Raw genomic sequence first — 19977 nt, 5'->3', positions numbered from 1 at the left:
GCCAGAGCGCTGTACTGTCTGATGTTGCTAAAAGGAAAGGATAGGTGGGACCGGCTAAGGTCTAACTGGCACCCTGTGCCAAGACTGAAACTGGCACCCAGCCCCACCTGGATGGCAGCTCTGGCACAACACTCCCTGCATTGGCAGTGGCTACAGCACAGTACATTCATCTCTTCCTCCCTTCCCTCTCCCGACACTTCCCTCAACTTCTGCCCAGCACCAGCATCCAACTGCCCTGCTATCTTCCCTCTGCACGCAATGCCCAGCATCCCCCTCTTTCTCTCCTCCTCCTTTCCAAGTTGATCCTTCACCTACCACCACCGATGGAAGCCTCCTTCCTCCTGCACAGGGTTCCCGAGTCTCCTGCTTGCAGACATCATATGCATGGGTGACCCCCTTGAGCTTGGCACCCTGGGTGACTGGCAGCACTGTTCATATACTCCAAAAGCCAGTCCTGAGGATGGGCTTAGGGGGAAAGATACCTAAATAATAGGTTTTCCATTTTCTGTTTTAAAGTATTCTGGCTGGTCCCAAGCATACATAAAAAAAAATAAACCCAAACCCCAAACCTTATGACCTAATGCCAGGTGGTCATTAAAGTACAATTCTGGTGTAATATTACACAGTGTCCTTGCTGGTTAAATTATGGAACTACATGGCCTTGGCTTCTTAGGAGTCGCTTTGCGCATTCTCTCTCTGCTTGATGCTAGGTGTGAGCTGGCACCGGAGAGAGGTACTAACAGGAACAAAATGAAGCTAAGTGGAATGAATCACGCTGTCAGAAATAATCCATTCAAGCATTTCATCAAACAGATTGTGCAAGCATTGCTACACCTGCAAAACCTGAAAGTGTATCCTGCAAAGTGCAGAGGACCACGGAGTGAGATCCAGCCTCATGTACAAAAGACTCACTGTTTCCTCATGCACAGTCACTGCCACACAGAGTAGGCAGCATTGCTAGAGAACTGGCAGCATGGCAAAGCCCATGACATTGCCTTTCAGCCTCTTCATTTTCTGCTTGGCAAGCTCGCCCTTTGCATACTGCAAACTTTTAGCCATTTTGCTGGATGGCTTACGCTTTGACTACATTAGTGACCAGGAGCTGGAGTCCCTTCCTGGATTTCGAGAGATTGTGGAAAGGGGTGTGAAAGCAGATTACATGATTCCAGATTTCCCTAGCTTGTCCTATCCTAATTATTACACACTTATGACCGGTGAGTACCATGCCTGCTGTTGGCTATGTCTGGTTTGGTCTTAGAAGTACGTTGTGTTGATGTCGTGTTTCTTTTTACCTTGTGAACAAAAGTATTCTCCACTGCATCCTAAGTCATGGTGTGAAAACCTCATGGTGTATGACAGGAACGTAAACTGTACAGCAAGCAAAGTTCAACATGCCTTCATTAAAGCAAATATTACTCGCTCGGTTTGATTGGAAATATTAATACAGTGAGCTCTATAAATCGGTGGTTTGCCTATGTTAAGACTGGGAAAACATGGGCTATACAGTGTTTCCACATAAGATAAGAGCTGGCTGGCTGGGTTGCCCTCTTACCATTTGGATCTGAGGTTACTGTAAATTAGTATGTTTGAGGATGTTTTATGAATGAATGCATGTATATAGTATGTTAAATGTCATAACATTTGTTAGGCAGGGAAGACACTGAAAGACATTTTAAGTAGATGAGAGCTAAGATATTAGAGCTTGTTCTGTCAGGCAAAAATTATCTGTGCGTGTCCCTATGTCTCCCTTTCGCTATCTGTTTTCTCATTCACATCTGTCTTTAGCTGGAAGGAGAGCAGAGGAAATAGGGAGGTGGCAGCGCTCTGGCCAGAGTATGGATGGGGGAGGGGAGGGGGATTCTGCTCCAGCTCCTACCCCCCTCTCTAGGTGCTGCTAACCTTCTTCCCCAGCCATTTCCCCCTCATTCCTCTGAACCACATGTTTCCTGGCCTCCATTATCAGAGAGAGGTTTTATTTTTAAAGTTGGGTTAGGAGATCCAGGCCACGCTGAGGCAGCCCTAGCAGCTGGTTTACTTGTTTTAGTTAAACACAAGCTGGGTGTCCCAGGCTGATACAGCAGCTGCAGGAGTTGAGTTTAGTTTATTTTTTTTTCCAAGTCCAGCATTCTTGAGTTGGGAAAGCAGCAAAAGGATTTCTAAGACAGCTGTAGCTCAAGAAAAATTGAGGGTGGCTACCAAGCATTCTCCCCTGCCCCTAGATTTAGCTCATGCCTTTTCATTGGATGCTCACGGCATGTTACATTCAGTTACTGTAAATATTTCCCTGTCCCCAGAGGGTTTATAGTCTAAGGGTCCGATTTACTAAGTTTTTATCCTGTAGACATAGAATGGGAGAAATGCCTTAAACCAGGGTTCCAATCCCACTGCCGCTCCCTGTGATCGTGGGAAGTCATTTCACTCTCCATTGCCTCAGATACAAACTTAGGGCCTCGTTTACTAAAGCTTCTCTCTCATTCTGTGTCTATGGAGGGGAAAAATGCCTAGTAAATGAGGCCCTTAGATTGTAAGCTCTCTGGTGCCAGGAAATACCTTCAGTATCTGAATGCACTCCTCCTTGAAGTGCCTGAAAAGCAAAATGTAAATCAAATAACTGTAGGAAATCAGACTCTTAAGTTATTCCCTGAGGCAAGAGAGGGTGAAGTGATTTGTCCAAGGTCACAGTGGGGTTTGAACCCAGCTTTGCTGGTTCTCCGCCTGCTGCTCCTCCAAACAGTTGGCCATTCCTCCACCCTAGCTGAGGGGACACTATCAGTAAAATAGGCACCTGGCAGGATAGATGTTAGGTCCACAGACGCTTAAGCATCTTAAATATCAGATCTCTCCCCTGCATCACCCCTTCAAACTCCCGGATCCACTGCAGCTGAGAGTACAGGAGAGACTGAAGAAGTGATGCAGGAAGCAGATCTGATGTTAGGGGTGCTCATGACCCACCGAGCCCATGCCCATGGGTGGCAAGTACAGCTGTTGCAGGAAGGAACAGCGCCGCATAGCTAAGGGAGTCTGAGACCGGGCCCTGCTTTGTGTCTAGGAGGCTAGGAATTGTAAATCTAAAATTGGTAGATTTTTTTGGCCCAGAGCTTTCAGGACAGAGAGGGCAGCCATTTCTATACTTCAGAGCCCACAGAGGAGATGGAGCATCTGGAGCCAATCAGGGCTGCTTTTAGCTATGGCTAAGAGGGGCAGCTGGCCCTGGCTCCACCTAGCATGGCACCCATAGTGCAAAGCTCTTAGCACCGTGCTCACGCCAGCCCCCTGCACAGACTGGAAATAGGAAGCCGCAGGGCCCCCGCAGGCCAGAAGAAGGAGAATACATGCGGCTGCCCTCCTGGCGCCTGGCACAGAAGAGGAGGAATGCTGCAGATGGAGGTGGGACGCAGTGCAGAGACAGGATTAGTTGGAGACTGGTAGGGGCTGGCCCGAGAGGGAAGGAAGGAAGGAGAGTGCTGTTGGGGGGGGGGGGGGGGGGGGGGGGGGCGAGGGAGGGTGGCGGTCAATATGGGAAAATATAAAAAAGGGGGCCCAGCCACAAAAGTTTGCCCAGGGCCCCTTAAATAATGAAAACAGCCTGGGTGACATAAGGGCAGCAGGAAAAGTCTGGCGTTCTGACTGCTACTCGAGCTGCAGCGCCTTTCTTTACTGATGCAGTAAGGGCAGAGCTCCAGTTCTCAGGCACTGTGATCGTAGCTCATCTTACACAAGCTTGGGAGAAGGAATGGGACAGAGGGTGGGGAAGGAGCAAGAGGCAGAGGAGTTGAAAGGACTAGCAGGACCCAAGAGATGGGCAGACAGTAAGCTTGGAAGGGAAGATCGATGGGGGGGGGGGGGGGGGGGGGGGGGGGGGGGGGGGGAGAGACAAAGACGAGAAGGGATGAAAGACTGGGAGGGGGAAGAGGGCTGGGAGAAGGCAAGATCTGGGAGAGGCCTAAGAGATGAGATACAGAGGGCTGGGAGGGAGCAAGTGATAGGAGAAATAGGCTTGGTGAGGGAGAGGGAGGCAGTGGACTGGGATGAGACATAAAATCAAAGAGGGGGCCAGCAGGAGTGGGTGTCAAAGAGATGGGAGAGGAGAAAGGCATGGGTGGAAGTCTGGGAGAGGGAAGGTTAGATGAGATATTGAGGCTCAGGTAAAGTAAGAAGATAGAAAATGAGAGTGAGAGCACAAATATTAGTGAGATGAAAGGATGGCAGAGGCATGAAGATGGAGGGAGAAGAGGCAGAGGAAAGATGGCAGCTGTGAGGTGAAAAAGCAGTGTCAGGCAGATGAAAGAAGGAGAATCCTAGAAGAAAAGAAAACCAAAAGGAATCCAGTAAAGATCAGAAGAAAGCAGAGGAGGGAGAACAAATGGTATAGAAAAAGTACAAAAGTAAATACATTTATTTTCAACCTGTACATTCAATTCAGTGACAGTGGAAAGTTTTAAATTATTTTATATGTATTTGGAACATTTCCTTTAAATTCCAGGTTTTGCACTTTTAATAGCTTTATTGTTCCTAGAAAAAGCTGGGAGTTGTAATACCTTATAAATGGGAGGGGGAACCTCCAAATTTGAGTCCCTTTCGGTTCTACTAGTACACAAGATATTTTGGGGTGTGGGGGAGACCTAGGAATTTGTCATTGATTGAAGTATTAGGAAAGATTTTGGATGTTTGAACCACTGGATGGTACTTGGTATGATATCGGATTACTAGGTTGGGGTTACTGGGATGTGTGCACAGGCATCTGAGTTGGAGTGTTTTGGCTGATCTTGTCCCTTTAAATGTTTGGGAGTTTTGATTGGCTGGGAGTTGTCCCAAGAAGGTATAATTATGGGTCAAACTGGCAAGAGTTGCCGTTTCTAGGATGGACCTCCAGGATATAGTTGTTCTGGAGTAGCCAGCCCGAGGGCTGCTGGGGCCCAGGTACCCCTCCAACATGGAGTGGGCCCTGCAGGGGCTTTCCTTCCCCCCCCCCCCCTCAAAGGAAAAAGGCCCGAGGCTGAGAAGTGGAGCACTAGCTATTCTTCCTCTTGAAGAAGAGGAATTAGAGGAGAGGCAATTCCTCTCCCATCCCCCCCCCCCCCCCCCCCTGAGAAAGAGAGCCTGGTCAAGGAGATGAGGGGAAACCCCCAAGTAGAACTGGAGTGTGGAGGAGACTAGCGAATCTTGTACATTGTCCACTGGAGATGCCCAGGACAAAGGAAGAAAGGTTCCTGAGGCCATGAGGTTGTGAGTGGCCCTTGGGGGTCAGATGTGAGTGCCGGAGGGGTACTTGGTGGTTGTGAGCTCCAAATCCCAAAGTAGAAAAGGTTAAATAATGGAGGCTGGAACAGTTCTAAATTCTGTAAAAGGGTAGGCTGGGAGGAGGATATTCCAAGCACTGGGATACCATGTAGGTTCTAGCAGTGTCTGTTTTACTCTGACTGGGTATCCCATGAATTCTGAGTATTCAGTGCCGAATGTTTACCCTATACTAAAATGTTTATAGCGGTTGATTGTAAAATCCAGAATTAAAATCAAGAGTTGTGGGTATACCTGGGAGTGGTGTGACGTTTTTCATTTCAGGCCACCACCACTTACCAGAATAAGTACAAACCTATCTGGCTAAGTGCTCTGGCCTTTTTTTTTCTCTCTCACATTTTTCTCCCTTTTTAAAAGGTTTTAAGTGCCAGTGCAGTAATGCTGGAAACTTAACTCCGGCTCTGACCCATAGTTAAGTTTCCAGCGCTAAAAAAGGTGTGCTGGCCAGATGTAGTCTCGCTGCATTGGGGAGTACTGCTTAATGCTCTCATTTACATAGGGTTTCCACATTTAGGAACGCACATTTTCTGTGCACAAAACTCCTTGCTGCATCGGCAGTAAGCTTTGTGCCCAGAAAATATGAGCTGAAGTGCAAGCAGAAAGGTGCCTTTGGCTGAAAGAACCTTTCTGCATTGGCCTGTTTGTGAGAGAATTTGACTTTAGAAGCCAATAGACTGAGAAGGGGATTTGAAGGAGCGGAGCTCTCTGGGAAAAATATTCAGTTAAGAGGAGAGAAAGAGTAAGCAAGAGTGTCTTGACTGAAGGATCTATGCAGAGAGCCGGAGGGCAGACAGTCCAGCCGGTGCAGCCTGCAAAAGAGAGCTGCAGGAAGGAAGCCAGCTGGAGAGAGAGAGAGAGAGAGAGACAGAGAAGCTGCGTCCTGGAAGTCAAGGAACCAGCAGGAGGAGAGAAGGGCCGTGGATAGGCTTGGAGATCTCCAGGAAATTCTAAACCTTGGAACTCAATCTTCTGCAGAGAAAGACTGAGATAAGTAAAAAAAAAAAAAAAGTGTAAGTGTTTCTTTCTTTTGAGAAACCACTCTCTGAAAAAATGAGGCAGAAAGGAGCGTTCAGAGGAACGCGGTTTTACCCGCCATTGTGCGCACATTTTCCGCAGGTAAACCTTACTGCCAATGCTGCAGGGAGTTTTACCCGCAGGAAGTGTGCGGGGTAAAACTGTGCATTGACCTTAGCGCCCTTGCATGGAAATCTCATGCAAATAAGGGCATTAGCTATTCCCTCCCAATGCAGGGAGATGGGCTGGGATAGCTCCCATTTTCCTAGTGCTGGAAATTTAACTCCTGGTCAGAGGTGGCGTAAACTTTCCAACGCTGGGAAAATGTCAGAATGTCTCCCTAGTTTAGCTACTGTGTAGCAAGCAGAAGAGGGGTCAAGCATTCCTTCTTCTAAGCACATTCTGATTATTTATAGCTAGAATGCAGTAAATGCTAACTTCTTGAAATAAAACATTTAGCAGGATAACACACAAGTCCAGACAGAGCAACATTCAGTGCAACCACTCACAGAGAGACGAATCTTACTCCAAGAAGGGCACCCACATGTGGCCCTCTCTTTACCTCTGTCTGTTGCCAGTTTTTGCCTCTCCCCCCCCCCCCCCCCATTCCCCATGGGTTAAAATGTACATTCAGCCTGAGCGCACCGTTAGCCCCCATTTGGACGCGCGTTTTCGACGTGCTATATTTACCCCTTATATAGTAAGAGGTAATAGTGCGTGGAAAACATGCGTCCAACCCCCCCTCCCCAAAACATGCAAATGCATGTTGATGGGCCTATTAGTTATTCCCGTGCGATTCAGAAAGTAAAATGTGCAGCCAAGCCGCACGTTTTACTTTCAGAAATTAACGCCTGCCCAAAGGCAGGCGTTAATTTCGGCCAACACCAGAAAAGTGTACAGAAATGCAGAAAAAACTGCTTTTCTGTACACCCTCTGACTTAATATCATAGCGATATTAAGTTGGAGGCTCCAAAGATAAAAAAAAAAATAAAAAATCTAAAAAAAAAAAAATCTGCCCGCGTCCCACGGGTTAGAAAACGGACACTCTATTTTGCCAGCGTCCGTTTTCCAAACCCGTGGCTGTCAGCGGGTTCAACAACCCACGCCGGTCAAATTAAGTGGCGGCTGTCAAACTTGCTGACAGCCGCCACTTCTGTCAGAAAGGAGGCGCTACGGACGTGCTAGTGTCCCTAGCGCCTCCTTTTTACCGCGGGCCCTAATTTGCATACCTGGGCTTCCTGAATCGCACTCCCAGGAGAGTGGGCGCTCGCGCGAAGTTTTCTGTATCAGCCCGTGCGTCAGGCAGCCTAGATACAAGTCTCCCTGACAAGCGCCCTGCTGAGTGAAGTTTGAGTGATATTTGTCTGGTGGCTATAGTGTTCAAACAGGCTTCTCCTAGAGAAATAACCAGTGTGCAAGCCACAGCACTCACCCCTTTTGTGTCTACATCTACCTAGAAGCTGGGCCCCAACTATTATGTGCACATGACTGGGGATTTTTGAGGTATTTGAATTCCTGAGTACTCAGATTTTAAGCTATAGCAATAACAAAAGAGGCTAGTTAACTATTTTTTGCTTTTACTTTCCTAAGTTTATGCATGAGCAGTCCAAGGTTATTTTCTATATTGTACTAGCTGTTTACCATTGCCTAATGTTTATGCCTGAACAGTCAGAGGTCATTTGTTTGGCAAACTGTATGCGCAGTTTGCAGTTAGTGCATGCAGTGTGTTATGTGTGTGCACAAATTTCCAAAACAAATGACCTGAAACATTTTCCATGTTTGCAATGAACTAAAAATACACTCATTCCTCACGTTTTACCCATTTGGATAAAACAAATGCACATCCTTATCACATGAGTGGTGCAGTCCTTTCTGGAAGGACTTTGTACTATACTTTTATCCATAGAATACCCTGAACAGCCAAATACTATTTGTTACACTGTCTAATTTGGTACATATTGTGATATTGTTCCTCGTTAATACTTGATTGTTGGTTGCCATCTTTTTTTCCCCTTCCCCATTCATAATTTTTTGCTTGCTGGTTGACAGTAAAAGTTTTGAATTACTTTACTTGTGTAGTATTTCTTGGAATACCCCTTTTATTGGATAGGGTGTGTCCAAACAAGACAAGGGGGCTCTTTGAGCGCAAAGAGGGCGAGGAACCCTGGACACAGCATTCTGCCCCCAGGTGGAGGTGGGGTTTCCTTTATCTTTCAGCCTCTCCTCCCTGTGTCAGACGCTTTATGCACAGCTTTAACACAGTTGGTTTCCCGCAATAATAAACAAAACATTTTTTTCACTGTGTTGCTGGTTTACATGGATAGCTCCATGCGAAAATCTATTCATAGAGGCGGGAACTCATTACTATACAGGCCACACCCCTGGGTGGGGCTACATATAAGAACATAAGATTTTTTATTTTTACCATTTTTTTTGGGGGGGGGGGGGTTGTTATGAGCACTAACTTCTGCTTCTCTCCCTCCCCCACCAGATCTCCCTGAAATCTGTAATTCAAACTTGGGATATGCGCATAGGAGAGCTGTGAGTAGCCACAGGGTGAGGCAGGCAGGAAACATAAAGGTGGGGATAGAAGACAAGAGGAACAGGGCAAGCGGCAGGGAGGGCCAATGGAATGATGGCAGCTGGCAATTACTGAGGGGGAGGAGGGAAGAGGATAGCAGCAGTGGCAGAGGGAGTAGGGCAGCAGGAGTCAACTTCCCAGCCGGTTTGAAAGTTCAACCCTTTATATAGTAATTGGTAAGAATAGCCACACCAGGAGAAAAGTTGGTGAAGTCTTCCAGAATAACCAAGACAATCTATAATTCCTCTGTTTAGTTCTCCAGATAAAAAAATTGAACTTTATATAGTGAGTCAATGTCCATGTTAATGTATATGAAATAACCAGGTCAATATTCAAAAGCCATTTAGATGGATAACTGAAAAGCTATCCGTCTAAATGGCTAGCCAGCTATATTCAAAGCTGTATATGGCTAAGTTCTAGCTGCATAATGACTTATGTGCTAGAATTCAGCCGCATAAGTCGGGCGTGCTCCAGGTGCGGGCAGGAGGCATTTCCAAGTGGAGCAGAGTGAGCAGCACAAGTTATAAAGCTAATTCTGATATTCGGAGTTAGCCACTTAATTTATGCAGCTAACTCTGGTCACACCATAGGATAGACGTATCCATTAGCTGGGTAGCTCAATCCGATTAACAGTAGCTGATCTGCAGCTGAATATCAACCTCAACATTTCTTCTTTTCTTGATATGGTTGCTAGGCCCAGAGCAATCCATTTAAGTACTGGTACTTTAAAATTGTATATTGTTTTTCATTATCACAGGTACAGTTTTTTAATGATGCATGAATTATGGGTGCCACAATGGCACCCGATACTGCTTTCTTGTATTTTTCTCACTTTGAGTCTACCTGGGTCTATGGGTCTCCTTTCTAACCCTTCATCCCCTTCTGGCTTCAATACATAGACAATGTTTTCTTGATAGTGACAGGCACTGGTGTTCAATTCTAAATGTTTTTTGATTGCCTCGATGGGTGCAATTCTCACATAGTTTTGGACACTGTTCACAGATTTTGTTTGATCAGAGCTCAGAATGATTCCCTTTCTACTTTGATATTTCAGAAGCCCATGGACAGGAATACCTTATTACAGTATGAATGCCATCACCCTCAATCCTTCTGGATAATATCCTGGTGGGCCAGTTTTTTAGATAGCTCCGCTAATGCTCTTCTCAGGCTGACTTTGTGACACAAGCCTATTTGATGTCCCATTTCCAGTCTTGGGAGTATCCTTCATGGGTCATTAAATGAACATTTAAAAACACCCTGTATGTAAACCATGATCTATTTATTCCTCAGTATCTTGTAGCTTCGAACAGAATCACTTGTGATTTAACTTTTTCAAGTGGAGTGGGAAATGTCTGTGCCATTATCAAATGTCATTCATTTATTCTGTCCCCACATTCTGCTTCTTAGAACCACTCTGGTTTTCTTTTTGTTGGGACAGAAATCTCAGGAATTTACTTGTTTCCTCAAAGACTTTGGGCCTGGGCCTGCCTAGGCCTAGGTTGAAGACTTGATGGTGGGATCCAGCCTTTGATCAGGGCCCTGGCATCAGGCCTAGGCCTTGGCGATGGGACCTAGCATTGGTCCTGGGTCTTAGTGTCAGGCCTACTCCCTGGTGATGGAACCTGGCCTCCAGGATGAGCCCCAGTATTGGGTGTGGGCCTGGGCTGAGGCAATGGCACCTGGTCTGAGTCTTGGTGTCAGGACCCAGCCTTAGAGCTGGGCCTAAGCTGAAGCCTCAGCGACAAGACCCAACCTTGGTCAGGTCTTGGCACTGGGCCTAGTCATAAGCCTTGGGCCTAGTCATAAGCCTTGGGCCAAGGGAGGTCCTGGGGAAACCTCGAGTTGGCTCAAGGGGTTTTCCCCTTTCAAAAACTGAAAGAAAAAACAATGAAATCTTGTTGATTTTTCTTTTGTTCCAATTTGAAAATGTCATTTTATTTATTTATTTATTTCAGGTTTTTATATACCGGCATTCGAGACAGCAGTCACATCATGCTGGTTCACATAAAACAGGGGTGCATAGTAAACATAACTATAACAATGGTGCTGAAAAGGCAGTTACATATAACAAGGTGATAAGAACTTGGCTGAGAAGGAAGAGAAAGGACAGGTTATTAATTCACCCAGGTAAACGATAGAAGATATGGTCATGAAAGAAATGCACATCCTTAAAAATGTCTAGTTTAATTTTGTTTCTATTTGTTGCATTTTTTTTAAATCAAAGAGCCCTTAAAGATAAGTGTGTGTGTGTGTGTTGGGGGGGAGGGGGGGAGGGGTTTTATCCTTTTATTTCCTGCTTTTTTTTTTTTTTTTAGGTGGCTGGGAAATGGGAAGGAGGCTATTATAACACAAGACAAAGCTTAAAGGATGTCTGGCAACCAGATGTTGTCATTATTACTTCTGAAGGACATGGGTCACTTTGTATAAACACTATTTTGTCTCCTGTAATTGTTGAGCTAATCAATAATCATAAAGTTAAAAAAATATTTGTAGGATTCCTGATGTTATGATGAGCATCACATCTAGTGGAATTCCTTCAGTTGGTACAGATCACATGACATCCAAGAACACTGAGAACATCTGTATGATGTGGGCATCTCCAACCCTTTGAATGCACAAGTGGGTAAGAAATGACATGACATGCCACTAATTGTGCAGCCTTTACTTCCTGATCACCTCCTGGAAGTTTTAATCAGGAAATTCAACTCCTCATGAGATTGTAATTTCAGGGATTTTTAGCTGAGCTATGAATTAGTTACAATCCAGTCCCAGTGCCTGCTGCTGATGCCACATATCAAAGGGAAGAGATTGCCATGGTGTTTCTGCCTCTAAGCAGATTATTCTCCAAGGCATCGCTATCTGTCCTTCCACATTTTATTTTGCCTGCAAGCTTAGTGGGGCTCTTCATTTTGCTATTCCAGTCCTATAGTATACTGGAAAACAATTGGGTATTATTAAATACAAAATCTTTTATCTATTAAGCAAATCCCTACTTTTATATTATGCATCTTGAAGAGCTCTGTGTAATGGAGAGGACAGTTATCAGAGTGATTTATACAGACAAAAAGCATTTTACTCGCATCAATCATCTGTCTGCAGACTTTTAGGCACATTAAGGGAGTGCAGTTTCCAACGTGCAGTCTCTGAGCTGCATTTAGAGAAGGTGCCCCTGTTTCAATCGGGGGAGGGACATAACGCATAGAGATTGCATTTCCTACTTTACGTGCTTTATATTCCAGGACAAAAGTACCCACACAAAAGGCAGGTCCGCGAGCACCCATACCTGTGGCCCATTTCAAGGTGGGAAGAATGTGCAGAGTCCATGGGTTAAAAGTATGTATAGATTTTATTCTGGTGCAATCAGGTTGGACAATTGCTCCCAGAGAATGCAGGCTTGGTTGTCACATGATCTTGAGTAAGCACTTAAAGGGCCCTGATGTACATTGGTGACTTGGTTCCTGAATTCAGCCCTGCTCCTTTGTTAGCACAAAACACTTGGCACAGACAAGCCTGTGTTCTGGTTTTACTAGCTGGGAGGGGCAGTTTGCATGGCAAAGCCTTTAGTAATACGAGGGAAGAGTCAGGCACAGAGGTGGAAGAGTGTGACAGCTGTAAGAAACTGGGACTTGTGGAAGACGTTTCCCTACCTTTCTGGCCATGAGCCTAGACGTTTAATTAATTAACTCACTGACAGATGCCATACAATTTCAATAAAAGTAATTATTATTCGGATATGGTAGTTCTTTAGTATGGCATCTGTTGTAAATAAGAATGAGCAAATAGTGCATTTTGGCTGTTACTAAAGGAAAATACACTGAGCTGGGAAATTCCCAGGTAAAAAGCCTCAAATATGAAAAGTACACCTGCATATTTTGTATGTATAGTCAGGGTGAATGCAAAGATATTAGGTGCCCCAGGGGAATCTTTAGCCTTGCCCCCTACCTTTTCCAATTAACTTTCAGGACCACCCCCACCTCACCCCGAGATTTTGATAATTAAATTCAGTTATGATCATCCCTCACAAACACGTAATTGGACATCATGAAGCCAATATTCAGAAGCCATTTAGACGGATAACTTGAAAAGTTATCCGTCTAAATAGCAAACCGGCAATATTAGAAGCCGCATGCAGCTAAATTCTGGCTGCATACATTGAAGGCGGGTGGGAGGTGTTTCGGGGTGGACCAGAGTTATCCGCATAAGTTATGCCACCATACTGCTGGTCCTTTGTGCACATAATAATCCAAGGTTACAGCTATTACTGCCATGACCCAGAGACTACCAAAACCCAGCAGCATCATGGGAAAAATGGGAGCACTTGGGGTATAAAGTAGGGAGGAGATTGGGGGAGGGAATTAAGCACTATTATTATTATTATTATTTTTTTTTTTTTACCATAAAGGGGATTGGGAGGTGGATGTCGAGGAGTCAGCACTGTTTTATTTGAGGGGCTGGAGAGGTGAGATCAAGAGCTTGGGAGTTCGAGATGCTGGCACTTTAATTCAGGAAGCGAGATGAGGTTGCTGGATATATTTTTTTTTAAATGTTGGTAGGAAGTGTGGCCAAAAATATTCAGGCTTGCTATTGCTAGTACCAGCTGCATAACTTTCTTCTCCACCCAGAAATTAGGCTGCTGAATTTAGCTGCTGAGTGAAATACTGAGGACAAGGTAATAAAACATTACTAAAAATGTAAGCTAAAATTTAGCACAAATTTTATTTTTTACATTATTTAGCTTCCGATATGGTAAACAAATAGTATTCAAATAAATCTTGAGTTTAAAAAAGTATTCTATGACAAAGTGTGTGCTAAAAATGGAGTAAAAATGAATGCTAAACTTAGCCACCCTTTTACATTGGTCAGGGCCGCTAAATATGGTAGTAATGGTAAAAAGTACACTAACTTTACTGTCATTTTTAACTTTAAAAAACTGGAGGCTCTCTGTGCCAACTCCTGTCTTCGAGTCACAAGTTCTGTACCCTGTGAACAAAGAGCCCCTCACTTACTCACAAACCCCCACCCACTAAAAGCTCCTGCCTACTTACTAAACTACTTAATCCACTCAAGTACTTACCTACCTACCCTTCACTATAAGCTCCCACTCATACTCAGCTATATGTAGAATGCCTCCTCCTTCTCCCCTGCTGGTTATTTGAAAAATGACAGGGGTTCAGCTGAATTCAGTGTTTTATTCCATTATGATCAATTCTACATAATCTGTACTTATATTATTACCAGTAGAAAAAAGCATAAAAATGGCAGGAAATATTGCAGCGGGCCCATGTACCTTTGCCTCCTGGAAAGGGGGGGAGGTGTCTATGTGTACAGGTAGGGACTAGAGTGGGGTTGCATGTATGAACATGTTGAATGTGACTACGGGCTGTATGTGCTGGTGCTTGCGTGAGTGTATGAGCAGGTAGGTGTGTGCATCTATGTGAGGAAGTTAGTGCATGGACTCTGTGTGCAAGTGAGCAGATGGTGTGAGTGGGCGTGGGTGTGCATGCTGTGTATGAACATGTGTATATGTGGGGGATGGAACAGCTGCCCTATGAGGAAAGGCTAAAGAGGTTAGGACTTTTCAGCTTGGAAAAGAGACGGCTGAGGGGGGGATATGATAGAGGTATTTAAGATCATGAGAGGTCTAGAACGGGTAGATGTGAATCGGTTATTTACTCTTTCAGATAATAGAAGAACTAGGGGGCACGCCATGAAGTTAGAAAGCAGCACATTTAAAACTAATCAGAGAAAATTCTTTTTCACTCAATGCACAATTAAGCTCTGGAATTTGTTGCCAGAGGATGTGGTTAGTGCAGTTAATGTACCTGGTTTCAAAAAAGGTTGGATAAGTTCTTGGAGAAGAAGTCCATTAACTGCTATTAATGAAGGTGACTTAGGGAATAACCAATGCTATTACTGCATTAGTAGCATGGAATCTACTTAATATTTTCGGTACTTGCCAGGTACTTGTAGATCTTGGGATCTTCTTAGTGTTTGGGTACTTGCCAGGTTCTTGTGGCCTGGTTTGGCCTCTGTTGGAAACAGGATGCTGGGCTTGATGGACCCTTGGTCTGACCCAGTATGGCAACTTCTTATGTGACAGTGAATGTGTGGGTTCTGTGAGTGAGGTGTGAGTAACAGAGTGAGTGGAGGATGAGTGGTCGACATCCTTATGGTCTCTGGCTCCCCTTTCTCCTGCAACACCATTTCCTCTCACACCTCTTTGCTCTCCTTGTCCAACTCTTCCTCCCCCATCCTCCTCCTCTTTCCCTTCCTCTCTCTCCCCCTTGCACATCTCCACCTCATCCAGTCATTGCTACTTCTCTGCTATGGTGGCAGGGTCCGTGCTTGTGTCTTCCACCGCCTTCTCTTCACTGCCATGCCCCTCCATGCCTCTGGTGCCATCTCTTCTTGGGCGGACAGGGCCTGTCTTCCCCGCAAGCCGTGCCACAGAGGACTCACCTCCCATTTACTTTGGCACGTGCTGCTCAGGCTTCCCATGTACTGTGCTGCCCAAAGACTCAGGGCAACTTGGGGTTCTTTTGGGCTCCGGGTGCACATAGCGCTGGGCGCAGGCCATGCACGGACAGACCACACCGCTGACGAACTCCAAACATTAAAACAACTGGCTTTTATATTGTAGAAATATGCTTTTCAGCACACAGGTGTATGGATTCCTACAGTGCAGGGAGCAGGATGGTAGGGAAAGGAATAAAATGTTAATGCCCCTTCATCTGGTCCATCTGACACAATTATATTTTCCACTCTTTGCACAATCATTGACACTTGAGATATCTGCCTGTCACTCCTCCAAATCAAAAAATTGTAGAAAGTAAAGCAATAACATTACTCCCACAGTAAGTACAATAATATTAATGTATTACCCCCTCACAGTATTTATTACAATATTTTGATTTGGGAAAGTGAGTGGGCAGGTGTCCTTGATTTATCCTTCAGCAGCCTGTATTCCCTTTCTGCCTCAATCTGATTTAGGACAAACTTAACCTTCTCAACAAGCCAGAGTGGCTGCCGCCATTGGGCCCATGTAGGCCAAGTCACAGCATCCTTCCATCAGCCTGCACGGGCCAATGACGCCAGGACGCACAAAAGAAGGAGAAGGAAAGAGGCAATGAGGGCTGGGGATTCACTGAATCCCTTATAGGCCCTGCCGCACGCCACTAATTTTAACTAAACAATTGAGGCAGCCTCCCCCCGGTCTGGCCAGCAGATGTCACTGTCCCTGTATTAGAACACTCTACTAAGGAGCCACCCATACCCCTCAGTCCCTCCCACCTGGAGGATCTGGATTGGATACCTGATCGCTATTTTGCCCAGCCATCCTAAGACACTTTAGGGATAAGTTTCAGGAAGCCTTTGAATGGGAAAGATGTTTGTTTTACACTCTGGTGGGGCTTCACCCTGAAGAAGTTTCATTTAGAAGTGACACCTCATTGTGCACCCCCTGCCAGAGCCCTTCTCCTACTAATTTACAGAGAGAGAGAGAGAGGGAGATTTTTACGTGCATTTGGGGTGAAGGGGCTCTCACCAGGGGACCAAAGACCTGTGAGCCTGCTCTAAACCCTAGGTAGGCAAGCCCCAGTGATGGATCCTGCTGCGAGAGGCAGTGTGGGCAGAAGATGTATCCAGTTTAACTTTAAGAAGTATTTTTTTTGGACTTGAACAGTGAGGAGGCTTTTGCGTCCCCCTTTCTCATTGGGACTGCAGTGCTGAGGATTAGCCTGATCCCACTGACTTTTCCCCTAGGATGGGAGAACAAGATCGGAAGACGCCAACCGGATCCCACACACAAACACCAGGGGACTAGGACTAGGACGAGCTGGGTGTCTGAGGAAGAAGATGAACTAAGGTAAGATTTTTGCAGTAAAGCTGAGGACCCCTCCACTAGGATTCTCGCTGGGAGAGTTTGCGCATTAACTATCACCATGGGCTCTTCCCAGAAGTCCGAATAAAGGACTTCTGTCAGCAAAGGAAAGTCACTAATGTACCATCAGTCAGATGCAGGGGCGGATTGGCCTATCGGGGGATCGGACATTCCCCGGTGGGCCGGTCGCTCCAGTCACGTGGTCTGCCGTGCGCGGCCATGACAGAGCCACGCTCGGCAGACCATGTGATGTGTCCTGGGCCGGCCTGGGCGGTGAATACCCGGGCCGGTTGTCCTCGGGAATCTGCTGCTGGTCAGATGCAAATTCACACTTTTGGACAAGGGACTTTAATTTACGATTACCAATCTGTAAACTTTTATTTAATACCAGGAGCCTGCTACTGACTACTTTATTACAGCTTCTCGTCTCGTGAGAAACAGCTACATTACACACACATAGAAACATATAGAAACATAGAAATGACGGCAGAAGAAGACCAAACGGCCCATCCAGTCTGCCCAGCAAGCTATGCACTTTTTTTTTTTCCTCTTACTTGTTACGCTTGGCTCTTAGTACCTTTTAGTTCTATTTCCCTTCCACCCCACCATTAATGTAGAGAGCAGTGTTGGAACTGCAACTAATTGAATATGTAGCTTAGTTAGGGGTAGTAACCGCCTCAATAAGCAAGCTACACCCATGCTTTTGTTTACTCGACTATGTAATTCAGTCCTTGTTGGTTGTTGTCTATATATAGATCCTCTTTTCTACATTGCCCCTGCCGTTGAAGCAGAGAGCTATGCTGGATATGCGTTGAAAGTGAAGTATCAGACTTTCTCCCCTGCCGTTGAAGCAGGGAGCTATGCTGGCTATGCTTTGAAAGTGAAGTAACAGACTTTCTCCCCTGCCATTGAAGCAGAGAGCTATGCTGGCTATGCGTTGAAAGTGAAGTAACAGACTTTCTCCCCTGCCGTTGAAGCAGAGAGCTATGCTGGCTATGCGTTGAAAGTGAAGTAACAGACTTTCTCCCCTGCCGTTGAAGCAGAGAGCTATGCTGGCTATGCGTTGAAAGTGAAGTAACAGACTTTCTCCCCTGCCGTTGAAGCAGAGAGCTATGCTGGAAATGCGTTGAAAGTGAAGTATCAGACTTTCTCCCCTGCCGTTGAAGCAGAGAGCTATGCTAGATATGCATTGAAAGTAAAGTATCGGGCTTATTTGGTTTGGGGGTAGTAACCGCTGTAACAAGCAAGCTACACCCCGCTTTTTTGTGAATGCAAATCCTTTTTTTTTTCCACATTTCCTCTTACTGTTGAAGCTTAGAGCAATGTTGGAGTCGCATTAACCGTGTGTATGTTTATTGAATAAGGGTATTATCTCCAGGTAGTAGCCTTCATTCCCGCGAGCCACCCCCTCTTCATTCACGTCCTCTAGACTTGATGGATCCACAGTGTTTATCCCACGCCCCTTTGAAGTCCTTCACAGTTCTGGTCTTCACCACTTCCTCCGGAAGGGCATTCCAGGCATCCACCACCCTCTCCGTGAAAAAATACTTCCTGACATTGGTTCTGAGTCTTCCTCCCTGGAGCTTCAGCTCGTGACCCCTGGTTCTGCTGATTTTTTTCTGACGGAAAAGGTCTGTCGTTGTCTTTGGATCGTTAAAACCTTTCAAGTATCTGAAAGTTTGAATCATATCACCCCTGCTCCTCCTTTCTTCCAGGGTGTACATATTTAGATTCTTCAATCTCTCCTCATAAGTCATTCAATGAAGACCCTCCACCTTTCTGGTTGCCCTTCTCTGTACCGCCTCCATCTTGTCTCTGTCTCTTTGTAGATACAGTCTCCAGAACTGAACACAGTACTCCAGGTGAGGCCTCACCAAGGACCTGTATAAGGGGATAATCACTTCCCTTTTCTTACTCGATATTCCTCTCTCTATGCAGCCCAGCATTCTTCTGGCTTTTGCTATCGCCTTGTCACATTGTTTCGCCGACTTCAGATCATTAGACACTATCACCCCAAGGTCTCTCTCCTGCTCCGTGCACATCAGCCTTTCTCACCCCCATCGAATACAGTTCATTCGAATTTCCACTCCCCATATGCATGACTTTGCACTTCTTGGCATTGAATCTCAGCTGCCATATCTTCGACCACTCTTCCAGCTTCCTTAAATCCCGTCTCATTCTCTCCACTCCTTCCGGCTTGTCCACTCTGTTGCAGATCTTAGTGTCGTCCGCAAATAGACAAACCTTACCTTCTATCCCGTCCGCAATGTTGCTCACAAAGATATTGAACAGGACCAGTCCCAACACCGATCCTTGCGGTAACCCGTTTAAAACCGCTCTCTCTTCAGAGAGAGTTCCATTTACCATCACACATTCTTCTGTCCGTCAACCAGTTTGCAATCCAGGCCAACATCTCGGCACACACTTGGAGCAACATAATCTCATCTGGGCCACACATGAGAGCTTACCCCCATAAAAAGAATTCCCTCCACGGATCAAGAGTTAAGGATTGGATGGAATTTGCTAGCCGGAGCAGCCCTGGAAGATATAAATTAGTTGTTTGCCCTGAAGGAGTACACTAATTACTTCCAAAAAGGGGTTACAAAAATATATGTAAAAGCTCTGCTTGTGGCAAAGAAATCTTTCAGTGTTTGTCACAGTAATTGAGGTTCTGATCTCCTCGGAATAGGTGATAAGGAACAGTCTCAGCTCTTGCTCCAGCTTTCTAGTGGAACGGATGGCTTCATGCAACACGTCAGCAGCGTGCCACATGCACAGACACGGTTGCAGTCAGCAGTATTTTATTAGCTGGAATCTACTCAAAAGTCAGAACATATTTCTAAATAATTAGCATCATCTCAGTTTTGCAGGAAGACACAGCAAGTGATGGTATAGTGGATCTTTTAACATATAAAGTAAAGGGAAAGAAACTGTTAACACAATACTTTGCTAATCAAGGCACAGAATTGCAGCCTGCTAAAATAAAGCTGCTTTCTGAGGTCTGAATGTTACTTTCTGATCTAGCCAGAAATACAAGCCAGACTTAGGCAGGTTGGAGAAAAATTCTTTATGCTAAAAAACAGAGAAATTAACCAGCATATCTTACCTGCTCAGGACTAATAACAAACTTAATTAAGACAGGCAACTTGAGTGTGAGAAAGAGGAAGGAAGCACAGAGATGGGGGAAGAAATAACAAATTACTCA

At 45.4% G+C, this 19977-nt stretch overlaps 1 protein-coding gene across 1 annotated transcript in view; it reads left to right on the top strand.

Annotated features, from left to right (window-relative positions):
- The first annotated feature begins 887 nt into the window (after nucleotides 1–887).
- ENPP6 (ectonucleotide pyrophosphatase/phosphodiesterase 6) overlaps nucleotides 888–19977 on the top strand; it is a 224355-nt gene continuing 205265 nt past the window's right edge. Inside the window, exon 1 of the mRNA XM_029584122.1 lies at nucleotides 888–1214. Coding sequence (XP_029439982.1) covers nucleotides 974–1214 — 241 coding nt within the window. The 5' untranslated portion in view covers nucleotides 888–973. The remainder of the gene's footprint in view (nucleotides 1215–19977) is intronic.

This window comes from Rhinatrema bivittatum, chromosome 1 (genome assembly GCF_901001135.1).
Source record: "Rhinatrema bivittatum chromosome 1, aRhiBiv1.1, whole genome shotgun sequence".
NCBI lineage: Eukaryota > Metazoa > Chordata > Amphibia > Gymnophiona > Rhinatrematidae > Rhinatrema > Rhinatrema bivittatum.
This window is presented reverse-complemented; position numbering and strand designations above follow the sequence as displayed.